At 45.4% G+C, this 22,580-nt stretch overlaps 1 protein-coding gene across 1 annotated transcript in view; it reads left to right on the top strand.

Moving 5' to 3' along the window:
* Positions 1 to 20,161, top strand: part of WDFY4 (WDFY family member 4) — a 191,490-nt gene extending 171,329 nt beyond the window's left edge. Inside the window, exons 54-61 of the mRNA XM_077930700.1 lie at positions 1,811 to 1,958; positions 2,834 to 2,991; positions 6,016 to 6,174; positions 8,716 to 8,895; positions 11,873 to 12,049; positions 13,227 to 13,305; positions 16,584 to 16,695; positions 18,917 to 20,161. Of these exons, the coding sequence (XP_077786826.1) occupies positions 1,811 to 1,958; positions 2,834 to 2,991; positions 6,016 to 6,174; positions 8,716 to 8,895; positions 11,873 to 12,049; positions 13,227 to 13,305; positions 16,584 to 16,695; positions 18,917 to 18,983 (1,080 nt within the window). The 3' untranslated portion in view covers positions 18,984 to 20,161. The remainder of the gene's footprint in view (positions 1 to 1,810; positions 1,959 to 2,833; positions 2,992 to 6,015; positions 6,175 to 8,715; positions 8,896 to 11,872; positions 12,050 to 13,226; positions 13,306 to 16,583; positions 16,696 to 18,916) is intronic.
* Positions 20,162 to 22,580: the final 2,419 nt, after the last annotated feature.

Raw genomic sequence — 22,580 nt, 5'->3', positions numbered from 1 at the left:
GACTGGCCGTCCTGGGGTTTTGTGATAGGGGCTGTACCTCCCATTTAAAGGCATGGTGCAAATTAGTATCATGAAAAGGGATGGAAGCATCCGTGTTGAAACGATGGGCATGGTTGCTGCCACTACACATTAATGAGCACCAAGAGGGTATTCAGTTCTGCAGAGGGTATGAGATCCTAAAGCGCACTTAATTCGGAAATAAATCCCACTGCGCACCATGGAAAACCAGCGAAATCTGCTTCCAAGGAAACACTCTTAGGATGAGAAGCATAATAACAGTCCCCTTTTAACTAAGTCTTTGGCTGATTGACATCCGGTGCCCTTTAAAAACATGTTGGGGAGGAGGGAATTATTGTTCTTGTATTTTGTGTTTTTATATTATGATTTTATGCTGTGAACCGCCCTGAGGCGTGTGGGTATAGGGTGCTACACAGATTAGAAACAGGGAAAGGAGGAATGTGTCAAACTGAGCCTTTCCGTTATAGGGCTGCCTTGACTTCAGCTGCCCTCTGTTGATCGTTTTGAAAACGTGTTTGCTTCGTGCATCCAGTCTTGGGGTCCAGCCCATTTTATGACTAAGCACTCAGCTCTGAAAAGCAATCCTGTTCTGAGTGGCGAGAGTCGGGATGTTTTCCTTCCTTCCTTCCCCGTGGCACGTTTATCCCGCCTTTCGCAAGTTAATAGCACCTGATAGAACATTAATACGATTTGTTGTGCACTGTGAGCATTTGTTGTTGTTTAGTCGTTTAGTCATGTCCAACTCTTTGTGACCCCATGGACCAGAGCACGCCAGGCACTCCGGTCTTCCACTGCCTCCCGCAGTTTGGTCAGACTCATGTTTGTAGCTTCGAGAACACTGTCCAACCATCTCGTCCTCTGTCATCCCCTTCTCCTTGTGCCCTCCATCTTTCCCAACATCAGGGTATTTTCCAGGGAGTCTTCTCTTCTCATGAGGTGGCCAAAGTATTGGAGCCTCAGCTTCAGGATCTGTCCTTCCAGTGAGCACTCAGGGCTAATTTCCTTAAGAATGGATGCATTTGATCTTCTTGCAGTCCATGGGACTCTCAAGAGTCTCCTCCAGCACCATAATTCAAAAGCATCAATTCTTCGGCGATCAGCCTTCTTTATGGTCCAGCACTCACTTCCATACATCACTACTGGGAAAACCATGGCTTTAACTATACAGACCTTTGTTGGTAAGGTGATGTCTCTGCTTTTTAAGCGAGCATAGAAAGCAATAGAAGGAAGGCTTGTGCAAAATTGCAGCAGAATCAAAAATACCGGAAGAAAGTGCCAACGAAAGTTGGAGCTTACTGACGCATGTTTGCACCTCCTTGTCATCTGGAAGGGCTTTGCTTTGTATATCACCTTCCACAGTGGGGAAAGCCCTGTCGAAGAGTGTCATTGTTTTCTCAGCAGCCCTGAGACTTGGGAAAAGCCCCCCCCCCAAAACCCACAATGGCTACTTATACATTGCCAAAAGGAAGAAAATGCATCACACACCTGGAAAATAAGACCCAAAGAGGACAGTGATTTGTATAGAGTGTGCATATGCTGACTTAGATAGATACATTTGTGCAATGTGTCTGGAGGTGGTTGGAGGATGGATGGTGGCTAACAGATTGAGGTTGAATCCTGACAAGACAGAAATGCTGTTTTTGGGGGGGCAGGGGGCAGACAGGTGTGTTATAATATAATATAATATAATATAATATAATATAATATAATATAATATAATATAATATAATATAATATAATATAATATAATATTATGCAGAAGTAATTTTTTGCTACTTTTTCTTCTTCACAGCTTTTCAGCAAACCACACCCAGCCAGGAATACCTTGGGGAAGCATTCAATGAGCAGAGAAAGCATACTCTTCTCTCAAACAGCTAGTCAGTTGCCTCCAACACTCAACAACCTGCATAATCTGAAGCCTTCCTCAGTTGCTGTCAAAGGTACAGATTGTTTGGGGACTTTAGTGCAGGGTAGCGTGGGGTGGAAGAGCACCTGATGATGGCCATTGCTGAGATTCAATGCACATTTGTTCGATGGGATCAGGTTCCCTACGAGCAGATCTAAAATCTCTGGACCCGCCCAGTGACCAAGGGACCAAAAGCAACTGAGAGGCTCCACTGTCTGTCTCCCAGGAATTGCATAATGGCAAAGGGAAGACCTGACTGGCTCCATCCATCAGCCAGAGAACAAACTGATGCATGGAACTGCTAGGGAACAGCTCCTATTATCATCAGCTAAAGGAATAAGTCGGGACGCGGGTGGCACTGTGGGTAAAAGCCTCAGCGCCTAGGGCTTGCCGATCGTCAGGTCGGCGGTTCGAATCCCCACGGCGGGGTGCGCTCCTGTTGCTCGGTCCCAGCACCTGCCAACCTAGCAGTTCAAAAGCACCCCCGGGTGCAAGTAGATAAATAGGGACCGCTTACTGGCGGGAAGGTAAACAGCGTTTCCGTGTGCTGCGCTGGCTCGCCAGATGCAGCTTTGTCACGCTGGCCACGTGACCCGGAAGTGTCTCTGGACAGCGCTGGCCCCTGGCCTCTTAAGTGAGATGGGCGCACAACCCCAGAGTCTGTCAAGACTGGCCCGTACGGGCAGGGGTACCTTTACCTTTTAAAGGAATAAGTCAGGCAAATGCACCAATTAGAGAGGAGCATTTATAGTTCACCACTTCATTCTGGCTTTGAAGAACCAATATTTCCCTTATCTTCCATTCCCTTCTTGACCTTTGGAAAGGGGCCAGTTGGATTTCCCTCTCTCCTTCTAAAGGCAGATGCGTCGAAAGAGTTACTTCCTTTTCTTCTTCCCCTTTCCTATACAGAGGCACCTCAAGGACCTGTGGGTCACATTATATGTACTGAAAAGGGAACATTGGCCGTGGGGAAAAACAAAATTTTGATCCCCCCACAGTGGAATAAAGTGTTTTGCTGGGGTTTCGATGACTTCACCTGCTGCCTAGCTGCTTCCGGGTCAGACAAGGTAATCAGCAATGTGTTTCCGGGTATGGCTGCAAGAAACATTCAAAATTATGTCCTCGGGCTGTTTGAGTGGTCATGTGGCCAATAGTTGCAAGCAGTGAGAGATGGGCTGGCAACGTGTATTGAATAAGTTGGTAGAATCGGCTTCCAGATCATCTGACATCAATAAGGGGACTGAACAACAAAAACTATGCCTTCGAAATATCGTATTCAGTTGACAATCTGATCTCATTTCTTGACATCACACCAGGGCTGCTACTGCATTTTTAGAATCTGTATTCCATGCTATTAAATTTACTGGTATTCCCATGGAATGAATATTGTGTAAACTGGGTTGGCATTAGAGCTCAGAATCCTCAGACAGTCCCCAGCTCCCTGGCAGAAACCATTGCTTGCTGGTTGGGTTCAGGAGTCACCCTCCCTTTTAAATACGCACCGTGCCCCTTACCTGGCGCCACGATGGGGCAAACTGGCAGGTAGATCGTAACTACTAGCTTATGTAGCCACCATCAAAATTAGCCAGCAGAACCTACCAATATCAGAGGGAGTCCACAAGGGGACAATTCACCTCTCAACTTAGAACTAGGGACTTTCCAGTAGTGGCACCCATTTTGTGGCACCCCCTTGACCCCACGAAAAGTTAAGTTGGCTCCCCTACCAGGGAGATTTCTTCAGCCATCTGAGATGTTCTAATATACCCTCCCATTGGCCTTGACTGATTTATCTTTTGCTATTCTGCCTCTTTAGTATTTAGGGACGCGGGTGGCGCTGTGGGTTAAACCACAGAGCCTAGGACTTGCCGATCAGAAGGTTCAAATCCCCATGACAGGGTGAGCTCCAGTTGCTCAGTCCCAGCTCCTGCCAACCTAGCAGTTCGAAAGCATGTCAAAGTACAAGCAGAAAAATAGGTACCGCTCTGGCGGGAAGGTAAACGGCGTTTCCGTGCGCTGCTCTGGTTTGCCAGAAGCAGCTTAGTCATGCTGGCCACAAGACCCGGAAGCTGTACGCCGGCTCCCTCGGCCAATAAAGTGAGATGAGCGCCACAACCCCAGAGTCAGTCACGACTGGGCCTAATGGTCAGGGGTCCCTTTACCCTTTACTCTTTAGTATTTATTGTTGTAGTGTTCTGCTGCTTGATGTATTTTTAGCTTCAATTGACGTTTTACAATTATCGTAGTTGTGTTGGGTTCTCTCTCTCTCTCTCTCTCTCTCTCTCTCTCTCTCTCTCTGTGAAGTCACTTTGAAGGCCTTTTTGTGGAAAGGCAGCCCACAAAAACAAATACAAGCAAAATTTGTATACTAATTGTCAACGTTCTCTGAGTGCTACTCCTTAGGCAGACAAAATAGCAGGGCCCAAACCCATGAGGCAGGTGGCAACAGGTTGGGGGGAGGCCCAAGTTTTGCAGAAGTACAAAACAAACAAAACTTTGGGGGGACACTAAGGTGCAATGAGGACTAGGCATGTTTGGTAGCCACCATACATGAGTGGTAGAGAGGGAGAGAGAAAATGCAATGGAGTATCTGGGAAAGGGCATGACTGACTGGTTGGAATACTGAACCAGAGCATTCCTCAGCAGCATTTTCTTGCCAGTCACAAAATAATAATAATAATAACAATAATAATAATAATAATAATAATAATAATAATAATGCAGACTATTATTTGCCTCTCAGCCTCAGCAATATGGGGGAGAGGTTGTCATGCGGTTGTTTTAAGGATCATAAAATGCCATGTGTAAAGAACTTGGAACATTTGCAAGTTCGATATAATTAAAATATGATATTATTTAAGGGTCTAGGCTGCCTTAGTCGCCTGTCATTAGAGATTGCCTTGTGATCCTGGCTCCAACAGGGAGTAAGCAAACCCGTAGAGATCACTGAAGCAAAAGAACGTGCAGGATTTGTATGGGGCAAATGGTAGGCCTCAGCTCACAGAAACGGATTTTCAAAAATAACAATAACAATTCAACTATTTGTTTTAAACAATACTGTCATTTCCTGAAGTGTTGGGGGGTGTCTTAAAAAAAGAATTAAGCATTTTGAACTTGTATACAGCAAACTTATCCCATTAGTTAATCTATACTCCACACAAAAAATATTCTGGTTTCAGAATTAAAAGAAGGCGGCTCTACACGCATGGTTTTTAACATTAAGGAAAGGTTAAGGAATGGTTTTGATAGGGTAGATGGACGTCCGACTCAGGGCTGGATTTAGGTTTGATGAGGCCCTAAGCTGCTGAAGGTAATGGAGCCCTTTATATGTCCAGCTGTCCTTTGTCAACAACAAATTGGCTCTGTTTTTTTGTGTTGACTAAATGCTATATGGTAATTTCTGGACCTAACAGGTATCTAAAGCCATTTGCACATAACAAAATATGGATTTTATCAAAGTAATTGTTGAACTGAAATACAATTAAGAAGAAGTATATTTGGGGGGGGGACGTAGGTGGCGCTGTGGGTTAAACCACAGAGCCTAGGGCTTGCCGATCAGAAGGTTGGCGGTTCAAATACCCGTGACACGGTGAGCTCCTGTTGCTCGGTCCCAGCTCCTGCCAACCTAGCAGTTCAAAAGCACATCAAAGTGCAAGTAGATAAATGGGTACCGCTCTGGCGGGAAGGTAAACGGCGTTTCCGTGCGCTGCTCTGGTTCACCAGAAGCGGCTTAGTCATGCTGGCCACATGACCCGGAAGCTGTACGCCGGCTCCCTCAGCCAATAAAGCGAGATGAGCGCCGCAACCCCAGAGTCGGCCATGACTGGACCTAATGGTCAGGGGTCCCTTTACTATATTTGGGAGGGGGGGTCAAGAGAGTGGGGCCCAAAGCTATAGCTTGTTTAGCTGATATGTAAATCTGGCACTGGTCCTACTATTTGCATTCATAATATCATTCTAATAGGGGGAAATAATATTAAATGGGTCGGTGCTGATGCAGGCCTACTTTCTGAATTTCTTGGGCTGTTTGCTTGTTGATCTTTTACTTTGTTCCTGCTTGCATGGATGTTTATTTTCTCTCTCTTTGTATGTAGAAGGTGACCACATTTGAAATCACAGCTGATTGGGGGGTTTGCCTCTGTGCTGTGTGCCCCACACCCACAACACTCATCACCTCTGGAAGCAGCTCTGCGTTGTGCGTCTGGGAGCTGTCCGTGGCTAGAGATGGAGACGCTTGCTTAAACCTGAAGCAGGTATGATATCCGAGTTCATGTTCCCAGGAGGCAAAATGATTATGCTCAAGGGCACTAGGTGTTATAGAGTGAGAGATCCGTTGACTCTTGGGAAGGCAGGAGATACTGCCCTGCTCCAACAAAGTATCTGTACTGACAAAATAATGAGGATGATGAGGTGTTTAAACACTCAACAGCAAAGGTTCCGCAACCAGTCATTTGCACAAAGTGCATTGTACATCTGAAATCAGAATTATTGAAAACCCATAACTCTAAAATAACATACTCTTCGCTCCAGTCTTTCTGCAGTACAGTGCTATAAGAGACCTGGCTATTCAATGAGTCCTTGTATTAAAATAGCTGTCAAATCAAACGTACGAGAGTGTTACAGTCGTTTCTAGTGCAGTGTTTTGGAGATCTCTGGGGAGTGGATTTTGGATTTCTTCTGCTTGCTCCTGTCATTTTTGTTGCTGTAAAATGGAGGGCTTTGTGGGACTGTTGCACAAATGGTAGAAAGCCTTAAATTATCAGAGTCCACACTTTTGGGTCTCGGTGGGGAACCCAAGTTCCAGGGGTTAAATGTGGCCAAACCACTGACCCTCTTCCAATTTCCTCAAGAGCTTTTGCCTAGCTGGAATATGTCATCAATGCTTTGTGCTTCTCTGGGCTTTGAAAAGGCTTTTTTTTAAATAAAATGTAAAATTTCGAGTCATTCATTGCCCTGCTAATTCTGTTTTTGTAAGGTGGGGGGGGGGAATGAAAATGAAATTAAAGGATCATCATCATCATCATCATCAGGCTGACCAAAAGTCCAGAGGTAGCATTATTATCAATTTATGATGGGGTGGAAGGTTTACAGGCTATGAAGGACTTGCTCACAGATTTATTGACAGCTGCACGGATTATGATAGCTAGGAAGTGGAAGGGGCAAGCAGAATATAAAATGAAATAATGATATAAAGAGGTGTGGGATATAACTATTAATGATAAATTAACATGTGCCATTAAGGCACAATGGGGAATATGCAGGAGAAATGATTTTGAGGAGATGTGGAGGGTGTTTGTAGAATCTGTACCGTTAAAACGGAAAGGGGTCAAATCATCGCAAGAGGTGCTGAAATTTTGGGAGGTTGGATCGTTACAATGGAATGGTCTCGGTGTTGGGGTGCACATTTTTATTCTTATTTGTTTATGATTATTACTTTGTCAAAACATAATAATAATAATAATAATAATAATAATAATAATAATAATAAGAAGTCAACACACAAACAAATAATAATAAGATAATCTGAAAAAGTATACTAACGAAAAGAAAATGCAAAGTGCACTTTGAATCACTTTTCAGAGCTTTCCTCCCACTAGATCGTCAATTCTTCACCCTCGAGGAAATACAGGTGACTAGGCAGGTAGGAGTATAGAAGAGGGGAAATTGACGTAGAGGAAAATTGGTATTTCCCCACCCATGGCTCCTGTGACGATAGTTCAAGGTCCCCCTGGGAGCCATGGCTCACCAGTTGAGACCGCTGGTGCAGGCAACTCTATCTCCTCCTTCAGGACTTCTGCTTCAGGCTACAGCCTCAACAGCTGCAGCTTTTTAAGGCTTAAGGGAGAAACTGCACAGAATTCTGTGCCTGGTGTCATTTGGCCCAAAGTGTGGAATAAGTATGTGAAATATACTCGGAGTCGAGTGTGAATTTCATGCTCTTTATTCAGCTCATAGCAGCAATGAATGAAGCTTTCCCCAAAACGTCTAGCTATATATATACATTATTTACACAATGGGCCCCGCGTGATTGGCTAATTCCGGGCTGTTCCTGTAGGCCAATCAGGTTGAGGATTCACCTCCTCCAGAAGCCTGATTGGCTGCTCCTGCAGACCAATCAGGTCACTGATTCACTTCCACCTGGAGCTGGATTGGGTGGCTCCTGCGGACCAATCAGTCTGCTGCATTCTGGATCCTATTGATCTAGGATTCAGCTCAGTACATAACACCATGGAAACCACAGACTGAACACCTGCAGTGTTTTAATTTAACAGCATTGTTCCACATTATTCCATGCATCACCGGCAGGTCAGGTTCACTGGTGTGTTAGTAGCGCTGTCGTTCTAAGAGAATGCTCGATTGAATGATTTTAAAGCCCCCCCCCAAAACACAAAACCCCCTCGCTCTGAATTGTAGCGGTGCCAGGCAGGTGTATGTGTCTGCTTATATCATGTCTCATTACTGACACGGCAGGGGAAATTATTTTGCTGCGAATTAGGACAAGTCTCCCAGTTAAGGACGGCGACAAGGAGCTCTCTCTTGCAACACACTTGATCCCTCTTGGGAAATTGCTGGGGCAGGTATCTAGTTGCTCTGGGGTTGTTTCTCAAATCTCCGAAACCCTTTGCATCGGCTTCTCTGCTCCCTACATTAAAGGATGCTGCCTGTTCTCTGCTGAAGAGTTCTCTCTCCCTGCGGAACAGACCATTTGTCTTTGCAAACTGAAGGATGCCTTGTGGCTTGGTACTAAATTAGTGTCTCCCTTTGTTGTGGTCTCTGCTTGTTTCGTTTCCCAGCCTTTGTACGGGCACACGCAGCCTGTGACCTGCTTGGCTGCCTCCACCTCCTACAGCATCATCGTGAGCGGATCCGCCGACAGATCCTGCATCATCTGGGACCTGAACCAGCTGACACCCATCGCCCAGCTTCCGGGCCATGAGGCCTGCCTCTCGGCTGTTGCCATCAATGATTCAACGGTAAGATATTCATTTATCATCATCCTCCTGACACGTCCATGAACATTTCATGACGACTTAATGGGTGCCCTTCCCTGCAAGAAACCATCTTGAGACGCGACAGATTGATTTTTCTTCTTTTTACAGAGGTTTCTAATAGTATCCTTAATGCTGAGAAGGGGGCACTAAAAGCAGCCTCAGAGACAGAGCTGAGGCAGGAGGAGGAGGAGGAGGAGGGGAATTGTTACAGGCTGTTCTCTCTGTGCTGGATTCGGCCTCCAGGCTTTTTCGCTTCTGTTTGGTTACAGGCATAGCTGTCAACCGTCCCTTATTTGGCGGGAAACTCCCTTATCCCAGCGCCGTGTCCCGTTGCTGTCCCTTATTGATGATGTCCCTTAAATTTCCCGGGTTTCATGCTCGCCCGGCTTGGGAGGGAAGCAGCGGCTCGGGGTCCTCCGCCGTGAGAGAGAGTGCACATGAGCTGCCACGTCTCCATCTCTCCCTTTTCTCCCTCAGGGGCGCGTCATGAGGAGATGGGTGGCAGCGGGTGGGCAAGCAGCCTCTCTTGCGAGACTTCCGCTGCGCTGCCAGGGGAAGCCGGAGGTGGCGGCAGCAGCTGAGGAGGCGGCCTGAGGGAGGAGGAAGAGGAGGAGATGGGGAGGGACGCAGAAGGGCGGTGCTTCAGCGGCTGCCATGGCGCCCCAACCGCCTCATGCCGGGCTTGCGGGTGGCATGGGCGAGAGTCTCTCTCCCTCCCCCTTCTCTCGGTCGGGGAAGGGCCGGTGGAACTCCTTGCGCCAGGATGACGGCAGCCCAGACGTGCTGCTTATCATACCCTCCAACCAGTGCAGCATCTTCATGTAGTGATTTCCCCCTCTGCATGCCTTTCATAACTCTATTTTTATAAATCATTTGTCCATCCATAGTTCAAATTTTTCCTACAAGTTTTCTGTCAATCCTACCAATGTATGTAACTCTTGACAATAGCTTTCAACTAAATTATAAATTTTCCCCATTCTTTAATAAAGAGGTCCTCTTCCTGGTTTCTAATTCTGCCAGTAAGCTTTGCCATCTCGATGTCGTTCATCAGTTTTGTCTGCCACTCTTCTTTGGTGGGAGTTGTAGACCCTTAGGATCATCTAGTCCAACCCCCTGCAAAACACAGTCAGTCACAGCAAAAGCAGCATGAATGCCGGATTTATGTATAAGCTAAGCAAAATCCCTTATTTTGGCTGCTGATCCCTTATTTTTGAGGCTGCTGGTCCCTTATTTTCAAATCTGTAAGTTGACAGCTATGGTTACAGGTGACCCTCTCCGCATGCATTTTATTTGTTTGAGAAAAACAGAATCTTTTCCCGGCCAAGGGCCATGCCTGCGCCAGCCTGTTTCTTACTGAGAGGAGAATCATAGAACTGCCAAGTTTGAAGGGGACTGCAGAGGGTCATCTAGGGATGTGTAGCTGTCCCATACGGGAATCCAGCCTGCAACCTTGGCGTTATCAGCACCGCACTCTAACCAACTGAGCTAGCTAGCTTGAAATGGCCTCTTCTTGTCTCGTGACGTTCCTCTCCAATAATCCGCTCACGCGGGCGCAGCACTAAATGTAGGGCTAAACTAAATGTCCTATTTGCAGAGGTGTGTCTAAGCTTCTCGACGCCACACCTGGAACTGGAAAACCCATTGGGATTGGAGAAGCAGTGTAGTTTGCTTCAACCACTGCTTCTGTGCTCCAAATCTTCCTGGTAGACACAGAATTGACCTGTGCCTCCATGGACAGGAGCTGGGTGTCATCTGCATACTGATGAACACCCAGCCCAAACCCCCTGATTATCTCTCTCAGCGGCTTCATATAGGTATTAAAAAGCATGGGGGAGAGGACGGAACCCTGAGGCACCCCACAAGTGAGAGCCCAGGGGTCTGAACACTCATTCCCCAACACCACTTTCTGGACACGGCCCAGGAGGAAGGAGCGGAACCACTGTATAACAGTGCCCCCAGCTCCCAGCCCCTCTAGACGGTCCAGAAGGATGTTATGGTCGATGGTGTCAAAAGCCGCTGAGAGATCCAGCAGAACTAGGAAACAGCTCTCACTTTTGTCCCTAGTCCGCCAGAGATCATTGACCAGCACGGCCAAGGAAGAACTTCTTGACAGTAAGAACTGTTTGATAGTGGAACAGTCTCCCTTCAGAGGTGGTAGACTCTCCTTCCTTGGAGCTTTTTAAGCAGAGGTTAGATGGCCATCTGCCATGGATGCTTTAGCTGAGATTCCTGCCTCGCAGGTGGTGAATTAGATGATCCATGCAGGGCTCCTTCTAACTTTATCAGTTCAGAATTTCTGGATTCTGGCTTCGTGAGGCTGGCGTTGTATATTGGCAAGACTATTGAATTTTAACCAGAAAGACACAGGTTCACATCCCTTCTTGCCGTAATGGTCGTTTTGTTATCTACCAGTCACCCTTGCCTGTGTTGGTGGACAGACTATGCCTAAGCCTGCCTTGTGATGTATTGTGAGGGGACGCGGGTGGCGCTGTGGTCTAAACCATGGAGCCTCTTGGGCTTGCCGATCAGAAGGTTGGTGGTTTGAATCCCCACAACAGGGTGAACTCCTGCTGCTTTGTCCCAGCTCCTGCCAACATAGCAGTTCGAAAGCACACCAGTGCCAGTAGATAAATAGCTACCACTGCGGTGGGAAGGTAAATGGCATTTCAGTGCACTCTGGTTTCCGTCAGAGTCCAGTTGCACCAGAAGCAGTTTAGTCCCGCTGGCCGCATGACTCGGAAAACTGTCTGTGGACCAATGCCGGCTCCCTCGGCCTGAAAGCGAGATGAGCGCCGCAACCCCATAGTCGCCTTTGAATGGGCTTAACCGTCCAGGGGTCCTTTACCTTTTAACCTTTTACCTTTGTTATTTACAAGCCACCCTTGCCTGTTTTAGTTGGAGAGAGACCATGCCTAAGCCCGCCCTGTGCTCTCCAGTGATGTAGTGCAATATGTTTCAGGGTGACATTGCCTCTTGTGCTGGGACGGCCCTCTACTTATGGAATGTCAATGGACAGCCTCTGGCTACAGCAACCTTCAGCCCTGGAGCCACCATTTTGTGCTGCTGCTTCATGGAAGTGATTGACTGGGACGTGCAGAGCCTCATAGTCACGGGAGACACAGATGGGACTGTAAAGGTAGGTCTCTCCAGGGGATAGTTTCCACTTTCGGGGGCTCCTCAGCTTGTCCCACCTTGAGGAAAAGTCTCTGGGCTTTTCCTCTCTCCATATTTTAGATGCATGCATTTACAGTGGTACCTCGGGTTACAGACACTTCAGGTTACAGACTCCGCTAACCCAGAAATAGTACCTCAGGTTAAGAACTTTGCTTCAGGATTAGAACAGAAATCATGCGGTGGCGGGGGCAGGAGACCCCATTAGCTAAAGTGGTACCTCAGGCTAAGAACAGACCTCCAGAATGAATTAAGTTCTTAACTCGAGGTACCACTGTAGTTAATTTCACTATCTTGGCTACTCTTGGGCAAGCCTAGCATTTCAAAGTTGAGGCTTGGAACAATGCAAATTTGCTCACCACTAAAACTCTCCCCATACTATTGCTTTTAATTTTATGCAAAAGAAAGCAGATTTAACTGACTTACTTATTAAAGTTTATTTCATAATTTAAGATTATGTAATAATAATTCAACATGCTTTATTACTAAAGTTGATTTAATAATTATTAATGTTTATTATTGAAGATTATTGTGTTTATCTTTTAAGTTCCGATGACCTTTATTTTAAAATATCACCACCTTACATTTCCTCATTAAAAGTTCAAGGTGGCTCATAACAAAATTTAACTGAGAGCCAGTGTGGTGTAGTGGTTAAGAGCGGTAGTCTCGTAATCTGGGGAACCGGGTTCGCTTCCCCGCTCCTCCACATGCAGCTGCTGGGTGACTTTGGGCCAGTCACACTTCTCTGAAGTCTCTCAGCCCCACTCACCTCACAGAGTGTTTGTTGTGGGGGAGGAAGGGAAAGGAGAATGTTAGCCGCTTTGAGACTCCTGAAGGGGAGTGAAAGGCGGGATATCAAATCCAAACTCTTCTTCTTCTTCTTAACCATGAATTAACCATTTTGAGAGATCAGTTGCAATAACATTGAAACACCAAAAACTGGAGCAGTCAAAATTCACCACCAACAACAGTAAAAGTTGATCCAAATAAGCAGAGGCTGTTAGAACCAGTAAAATAAAAGGGAAAGGTGTTTTTTAAATAGCTTTTGATAGAAGACCAAGAATGAACGGGGGTGGGGGGTGAGACATCCCTTTCTCAGGTGACAATCCTACTATTCAATCTATTTTCTTCTGCTCTTATAGGTCTGGAAAGTTGAAAATAACTCACAGGACATTAGTATGAGATCACAAAACAACTCTTCTGAATGCCAAGGAAAAACGGGTAAGGATAACTTGGACAAATCTTCTCTGCGAAAGAGAAGGCATAATGTTGACTATCAGATTAGGAATATGTTGACGCAATCTGGAAAGAAAGGAAGTTGTCGGTTCCTCTTCTCCGGCCTTCTACTCAGTGGCGTAGCGTGGGGGGTGCAGGGGGGGCCGGCCGCACCGGGCGCAACATCTGGGGTTAGGGCAAATCCACGGGTTAGGGGGCGCAAATTACTTGCCTTGCCCCGGGTGCTGACAACCCACGCTACGCCGCTGCTTCTACTGGAGCTCCAGCAAAGCTCATGCCTTTTGCAATAGCCAACCTTTGGCTCTGCTTAGAGAAATGCCACAGAATGTCCCATTTGTCTTGATGCAGATTCCCAGTGGTGGAAGAGACCAGAATATCCCTGCTTTCGCTTTTGGCAAACAGTCCTGCCAGACCAATCTTTGCTCTGGTTACTAGCATAGTGAATTTTGGAAATGCAGTGAGGGTGATTATCTTGTTTTCATCAAAGCATTTGGCAAAGTTCTCCAGGGTGGTCGTTAGCAAACTGGCTAGATATAAGATTGGTTGGCAATGTGGTCAGGTAGATTCCCAATCTGGCTGGAAGACTGTACTGGAAAAAGTGCTTATCGTCAAACGGGAGGAAGGTTTTGAGTGAGCCCTATCTTACTCCAATGTCTGGTATTCTTCAGTATTTATTTTTTTATCAATGACTTAGATCAATGGTTCTCAGACTTTTTTCTCTGGGCCCACTTTCAGAATAAAAATTTGCTTGGATTTTTTTTTTTTTTTTTACTGGTAAGAAATACATTGGAAAACAAAAAGAAACAACACTTGATTTGTAACATAAATCACAACTACTATATAAATATGTTCACGGGGCATCCAGAAAGTATAAAACAATGCAGATCCATAAGAACATGAATCAGTCCCAAAATATAAATGAGCCTCTTACATATGTACCTTAAGTATGTCTACAAACTTAGTGAGAAGTGTGAGCTTGCAGTATCACTTGATGCTCATTTTGGAAAGAGATTTATTCATTAGGGCTGGGCGACAACTAGTTTTCAAAAATTGCAATATTTCACCAGCTAAACAGCGATATATCATTATATCACAATGTCTGAAATAAGGATGGGACTTTGTAGAGGTGAATACCATATTCTGCAAATTAAAAAAAAAAACCTTGATACTTTACTATACTATACCATACTACCATTCTTTGATGGTCCTTGAATCTTCCTGCCACAATTGCCATCCTCTCCTGCCACACCAATGGGAAGACTCTATCTAGACTATTTAAAGAAATATTATAATACGATGAACCTGCGAGCAGTATTCGAGCTACAGAGGTAATCAGATTATACTATGGTGGTTATGATTTAATAGATGGATGCAGCAGAAGGGGAGAAAGAACGACGAGGTGGCATCTGGTCAGCCACTGTGTGAACTAGATGGTGTAGGGATGCGGGTGGCGCTGTGGTCTAAACCACTGAGCCTCTTGGGTTTGCCGATCGGAAGGTCAGCAGTTCGAATCCCTGTGACAGAGTGAGCTCCCGTTGCTCTGTCCCGGCTCCTGCCAACCTAGCAGCTTGAAAGCACACCAGTGCAAGTAGATAAATAGGCACCACTGTGGCGGGAAGGTAAACGGCGTTTCTGTGCGCTCTGGTTTCTGTCACGGTGTCCCGTTGCACCAGAAGCGGTTTAGTCCTGCTGGCCACATAACCCGGAAAGCTGTCTGTAGACAAACGCTGGCTCCCTTGGCCTGAAAGTGAGATGAGCGCTGCACCCAGTCACCTTTGACTGGACTTAACCATCCGGGGGTCCTTTACCTTTTTATTATTATTATTTTACCTGAACTAGATGCTTAATTGGCCTGATTCAGCAGGCTCTTCTTATAAAGTATGACTAAGAAATGGTTACAGAAAAAGAAAGGTCTTTAGCAATATGCACCAATCACATTTCAGAAAAGCAGACTGCTGCGATGGAATAAAAACTGGAGACCTGCCAAGTCTGCAGGAAGCCAGCAGGGGGCTCCTGATCCAAACATTTCTTCCGTTCTTGTCCACCGTATTGAGCTCAAGTCAAATTCAATTGAGCTCCGGGGACGGAATGTAAAGCTTAGAAGTAATGAAAATCCCAGCACTTAAAAACGTAAATAAATGGCACCAGATTAGCTAACAAATACAGCAGAGTCTGATTTTGACATTCGTATGTTTTTGAAATATTTGCGCACACATATGCAGAAAATGCTTTGCAAGTCGATTTTCGGTGCGTGTTATTTCACAAGTGTCACGAGCTTTTTCTGTTCCGTCGCAAGACGCAGTTGGATGAACGCAGTGAACAAGAGATTATGGTTCTGGCACACGCCTTTTTTGCATGTTGACTAAGCAAACGCACATTCACAGAAGTTTCAAAGTTTCATGGCATGGGCAGTTCCCACTTTCCCCAACTGGCATGGTTTTCTGGATGTGGGTGGACTAAGATGTTTATCTTACGTTGACCTAGGGCTGTGCACTAAATCTCATTGTTAGGTCAATAATCCTTAGCATAGCAAGATAATAAATGTATTGTTGGAAGAGAGATTCCACACAGATATTCTTACCGCCGCAGCATCTCTCACTACCAATGAGGCTTAATCCTAGCAGATGCCAGAGTCTGTGTTTCCTAAAAAGTCTACTTACTTTCAAGGTATTTTCAACAGCCAGAGATATTCCCCTGTCTGTTTGGCAACATTATGGAGGGGGGGGGGAACTATTAATCCAAAATGTGGTCATTACAAAGACTGAAGTAACAATGATTGAGTTACAATTTTTGCACAGTGTTCTTGGCATTTAATTATTGGTTGTATTATGAGCAGATTTAGATAAGTTGATAATACCAGGACTTCATGTAATTTGTTTTAACTGGGCAATTACGGGCTGCATTATATCCTGGCAGCAAGGTATTCTGGGGCATCTTATTAAGCACCGAGCCAGTAAACACTGATGAACAATTTTGCTGAACTAGGCATGCAATTTAGAAAGCAATAATACACAAATCCAATTTAGCTCACAATTGATATAGCCACACGTCAGCACATGTAACTATCATAGCCTGCAAATTCAATTGGGACAGGCCCTTCTGGCAACAGCGCAAGCCAGGATTAAATATATCTGTTCTCCAGCTAACAAGTTGCTGACTATAGACAATAACATTTGCCACTTCCCGCAACCCACCCACCCCCAAATGAAAATCCCCAAGCATTTTCTGAATACATATATATATATTTTAAAACCACACTACAGGCAACAAGGTGGAGAAACCGTTCACCCTCTGCCTGGAGATGAATCTCAGCACGACTCCGGCGGAGAGAACTAGCAAAACCATTCCAGCTGTCACAGCTCTGGCAGTTTCCAGGTAATCATTTCAATCGCAGTTATCTCATATGGCCACGAGAGAGCAGACTAAGAATGAATTTGGTCTTGTGGTTTCATTATGAATCAGACTTTTCTGATGGGGTGGGGCGGGCGTATGGCATATAAAATAATGATTTGCCTTAGCAGCAAATGGGGTCGGGGGCTGACAGACCCTGAGGAGCGCTGTGTGAAGAATCTCCCTCCAGAGACCACAAAATCAACAGCTGTCAACATAGTTGCGGGCAGTAAAATTTTTAGGAGCAAAGTTTTCTTTAATCCGCGCCCCCCCTCCCACCGTGCAAAATGATATCTTTATGAATACCCAGACCATGAAAGCACAGCAGAGACCCAAGTACGACAGAGTTGGATTTTTCAGTTTTCAAATTCCAAAAATGAAGGGTGCTAAAAAGCTGTAACAAGACTTGGGAATTCAAAATATATTTTGGTTAAATTAATGTAATTCAGTTTTGCTTGGTAAGTAAAACGTGGGCAGAAATTGCACGGACATCATGAAAGATTATTGTCAAATACTTGCTGTTTATTATTTATTTATTTATTTGATATTATTATTTAATTACATTATTGTTATTATTTATTTATTTATTTATTTAGCATTACCTGACATTTTCAGAAGGTAAAATTAAAATTCTTTGGTTTTCCAAAAGCAGTCAGTGTGCTTCTTCATCAGTCTAACCAAGCTAAATGTCCAATCACAAAAATAATAGCAAATTTGAATTCCTCACACCCAGTGCTTTTTTTTGCCCCAGCCACTCTGAGCAGCTTCTAACATATATAAAAACATAATGAAACATCAAACATTAAAAAAAAAACTTTCCTGTACAAGGCTGCCTTCAGATGTTTTCTAAAGGTTGTATAGTTACTTATCTCCTTGTTTTGGGGGTCATTTAATTCCATAACCTCCCACATTTCTCTGATGAAAATAGGGACAACCTAAGGAAATGCAGGTGGCGCTGTGGGTTAAACCACAGAGCCTAGGACTTGCCGATCAGAAGGTCGGCGGTTCGAATCCCTGCAACGAGGTTAGCTCCCGTTGCTCGGTCCCTGCTCCTGCCAACCTAGCAGTTTGAAAGCACGTCAAAGTGCAAGTAGATAAATAGGTACCGCTCCGGCGGGAAGGTAAACGGTGTTTCCGTGCGCTGCTCTGGTTCACCAGAAGCAGCTTAGTCATGCTGGCCACATGACCCGGAAGCTGTATGCCAACTCCCTTGGCCAATAAAGTGAGATGAGCGCCGCAACCCCAGAGTCGGCCACGACTGGACCTAATGGTCAGGGGTCCCTTTACTTTTTTAAGGAAAACAGATATTCCGGGATCAAATCAGAAACCAGGACAGAGTCTGTAAATCCGGAACTGTCCCTGGAAAATAGGGATAAAATAGAGCCTGACAGCTTCCTAACCCCTCACCAGGGCTGTGATCTGGGGGCAAACTAGAATTTTGTAAAAACGGCAGAGAGATGTAGCTAATGTATAATCTAGTTTGGCCCCCAGCCTATGAGAGGAATTGTCCCCCTTAGTAACCCTGTGATGAGTACCAAGAACACTGTGAACTTGTGTATGATACATTTCAGATTACAGACCAAAACCAAGTCCGCATTTCCAAACCCAGGCACATACAGTGGTACCTCAGGTTACATACGCTTCAGGTTACATACGCTTCAGGTTACAGACTCCGCTAACCCAGAAATAGTGCTTCACGTTAAGAACTTTGCTTCAGGATAAGAACAGAAATTGGGCTCCGGCGGCGCGGCAGCAGCAGGAGGCCCCATTAGCTAAAGTGGTGCTTCAGATTAAGAACAGTTTCAGGTTAAGTACGGACCTCCGGAACGAATTAAGTACTTAACCTGAGGTTCCACTGTAATACGTATTTGCAGGAGAAGGTGGTGTGTGGTTGTCCCTCCCCAGGCGATTTAATAATAATAATAAAATATCTCCGTGTGGAAGGGAATGGTAATTAGAGACTATGGATTGTTACTATTAGCACTTCTTCCACACTGTGCTTCTTCCTTTCTATCAAAAACGGGACCTGACTTGAAAAAATGTTTTCTGTCTTAAGATATGTGACATTTGCGGCAATATTCTCCAGGGCTTTGTTTTGAAACGATTCTGTTCCAGTGAGCACCGGCTGCATAAGACTCTGAAAGATCCAGATGTTGCCGATTGTTTTGTTCCTAAGTATGTCCTTTCTGCCTTCTCCCCACGCAAGGAATTCTTCCAAGCTCCTGGCCGGCGATGACACAGGAAAGCTCTTCTGCTGGTCAGTAGATGAGTAGGAAGAACCATCGTCTGGTCCTCGATGGCCTCACCTGGACGTGAGATGTGCAGAGAATGATGAACCACAATACCAGGCAGAGACAGGTGTAGGTCTTGGGTATGATCTCTGCCATAGTCTAAGCCTAGTATTAAATAATGTGGTATGAACCCAAAGACTTTCTCCTGCCAACCAATGCTGGAGGTGAAGGAAATGTCCTTATTACCAGCATTTATTCTTTCCAGGAAACTTGGCAGCTGTGGACTAAAGCCTTTGACCCTGGCCTGTGAACCCTCTAAAACTTACCGTAACCATGGGGAAGGGGAGGGGGTGTTACCTGCGGTCCAACGCAGCTCCATTTTCTCTCCCCACTGCATCCTTGTTCAGTTACCAAAGGTCTGGTTGTCTAGGGCAGAGGTGGCCAACTCCCAAGAGACTGCGATCTACTCACAGAGTTAAAAACTGGCAGTGATCTATCCCCTTTTGGAGGGTTCAGGTCAAAGTTGTTGAGCATTTTGGGGGGGAGCCAGTGATCTACCACAGACGTCCAGTGATCTACCGGTACATCACGATCTACCTGTTGGATGTGCCTGGTCTAGGGCATGATCATTTTTTGGGAAGTGCCTCTGACTGGCATTGCCAGTGTGCCCACCGGTTTCCTCCTATGGCACCCACAAAAGGCATTGGTAAATGCCCTCTAAAAAAATCCACAATGCACAAGACAGCTGGGTTCCTGTTTGCACTGCCTTGGCCTCACCTAAACTGAACATGCCCCCTTAAACTCACTTGCATGTGCGGATTGGACCCTCTCCCTTCCCTTGTGAACAGAGGAGCCGTCCAAAGAGCTTTTCCCTGAGCGAGTGTGCTGGTAACTGATAGAGGTTCCTTTCCCCCATCAATGGAGGAGCCATGCCCACACCATTTTGTGGTCCTCCTCTCTCCTTCTCTGCTCTTTTGGATGTGGCGGCCATTTCCAGAAGTGCTGCCACTATCCCCTGGTAGCCATCCCATGACCCTTTCTCCAAACGTGTCCAAAGCAGATCATTTGCCCCCAAAAAGGGTTGGTAGACAATGCCCTATGTTAAATAGTATCAAACTTTGATTTGGTATGTGACTGATCCTGCATTTTCCTGGAATAGCTTCTTTTTCTGGTGCAATTTGGGGGTCCATGCTAAAGAAAATAAAGGTTTCTGTCTACTGTGGCTGTCCAAAGGGTTTACTTTTGTACTTCAGGCCCAGTAACACATTAGATCAGGCTTCCTCAACCTCGGCCCTCCAGATGTTTTTGGCCTACAACTCCCATAATCCCTAGCTAGCAGGACCAGTGGCCAGGGATGATGGGAATTATAGTCACAAGCATCTGGGGGGCCAAGGTTGAGGAAGCCTGCATGAGATGCTTATTCATGAAACAAAAACCCAGTGGAACATCACATGCTCTCCACAGAATACCTATGGGGAAGCCCCCTACCTCCAGCAGATCCACGGCCAAGAGTCTCCTGGGAGCGTATCAGGCCTCACCAGCTCCTTTCATTGTTTTCTTCTTCTGTAGCTTAAAATCAAGGGGCGAGGGTGGCGCTGTGAGTTAAACCACAGAGCCTAGGACTTGCCGATCAGAAGGTCATCGGTTCGAATCCCTGTGACGGGGTGAGCTCCCGTTGCTCGGTCCCTGCTCCTGCCAACCTAGCAGTTCGAAAGCACGTCAAAGTGCAAGTAGATAAATAGGTACCGCTCCAGCGGGAAGGTAAACGGCGTTTCCATGGGCTGCTCTGGTTTGCCAGAAGTGGCTTAGTCATGCTGGCCACATGACCCAGAAGTTGTATTTCGGCTCCCTCGGCCAATAAAGCGAGATGAGCGCCGCAACCCCAGAGTCGGTCATGACTGGACCTAATGGTCAGGGGTCCCTTTACCTTTACCTAGCTTAAAATCATAGAGACTAAGGAAACCCATGCAGCTAGGCAACTTGAGATGGATCGAAACACCAAACTCTGGCACTGTAAACAGACGCAGCACTGAGCTGGAGGAACTGGCATTACAGTGCATCAGACAGACAAGGCAGTGCCTATGGAGTTTGCAACAAACCATGGAGAGACAACTTGCATAGGCCAAAACCCAGATGCCCTGTAGTATTCAGTCAGGGCCTTTTGACCACCACCTTTTGACACCGGATGTATTTTGTACTTGGTTCCTGGAATCAAGTGATGCTTCATTGAGGTGGATATTTTGACTGTGCCCAAAGCTGCTTCCATGTATTTTCTCCCATCTTTTTCACAGTTTCAGGTGTCTTGGAAGTACAGTGGTGCCTCGCAAGATGAAATTAATTCGTTGCACGAGTTTTTTCGTCTTGCGATTTTTTCGTCTTGCGAAGCACGGTGTCGGAAAAGGTTTGGAAAACCTTCAAAAATCACCAAAGTCTTCAAAAACCTCAAAAAAGGCTACCACACCGCGTGCTATGAGTTGCTCCTCGAAGTCAAGTTGCAACTGTATTAACGGTGTTAAGAAAAAGGAAACAAACTTGCAAGACGTTTCCGTCTTGCGAAGCAAGCCCATAGGGAAAATCGTCTTGCGAAGCAACTCAAAAAACCAAAAACCCTTTCGTCTTGCGAGTTTTCCATCTTGCGAGGCATTCGTCTTGCGAGGTACCACTGTATTTTTAATTGTTTGTAAAATACAGAACTGTTTTCCAATGTATTGTTTTTATATGTGAAGTTGTTGGTTTTTTTAACTGTTTTATACATAAGCGGTTGGGAATCGTTTTTGGGAATCTGTTTCTGTTTGTTAACGGGTCTGTTTGTTTTATAATTGTATATTCCACTGTTGCAACCTGGCCTGAGACCTTACGGTTCGAAGGGCAGGTTGGTTGATCTAACAATAAATAAATATCTCATTCCCCTGACCGTGTTCCATCAGTTCACAAAAATGGATTTCCATTTGAAAATTATCAAATGGAAGGGAAAAGTTTAGCAGGAGTTTCCCGGGGTGCTTTAATTTTGTTGTGCTTACCTTACTTTTTAGGTGTCTGGTGGGGGAGAGGGGCTTTCTTTCATTCTACAAATCTAACAGACCCTCTAAGTGTCCCTGTTTTCCAGATGTAAGTCTCAGATTTACAGATGCTGTCCCGGTTTCTGATTTGATCCTGAAATGCCGCGCTTTTCCTATTTTCATCAGAGAAGCGATGGAGGGTATGAAGTTAAGTGACCCCTGAGCCAAGGAGATAAGTAACTATACAAAGATATTTGAAGACACCCCTGTATAGGGAAGTTTAATGTTTTATTATGTTTTTACATATGTTGGAAGCTGCCCAGAGTCACTGGGGCAACCCAGCTAGACAGGCAGGGTATAAATAGTGAAATTATTATTATTGAATAGGACCTCCCTATTTTCATCAGAGAAATGCTGGAGGCTATAAAATCAGTGGGCTGGATTCTGCAACCTTCCGAATTGCTCTTTGAAAACCTTATGAAGCCCTTAGCTGCGCTTTCCTGTAAGTTCAGGAATACACGGAAGACCGCCTACTGCTTGTACGGCAGCTGTTTGTTGTTGATTTTTTAAAAAGGAAAAGGAAAAAATTAAGTCTTTTTATCGTTAAAGAAACCGGTGTGGATTATGAAAGGGAAAAGAA

The sequence above is a fragment of the Podarcis muralis genome, chromosome 6, assembly GCF_964188315.1.
Source record: "Podarcis muralis chromosome 6, rPodMur119.hap1.1, whole genome shotgun sequence".
Lineage (NCBI taxonomy): Eukaryota > Metazoa > Chordata > Lepidosauria > Squamata > Lacertidae > Podarcis > Podarcis muralis.
This window is presented reverse-complemented; position numbering and strand designations above follow the sequence as displayed.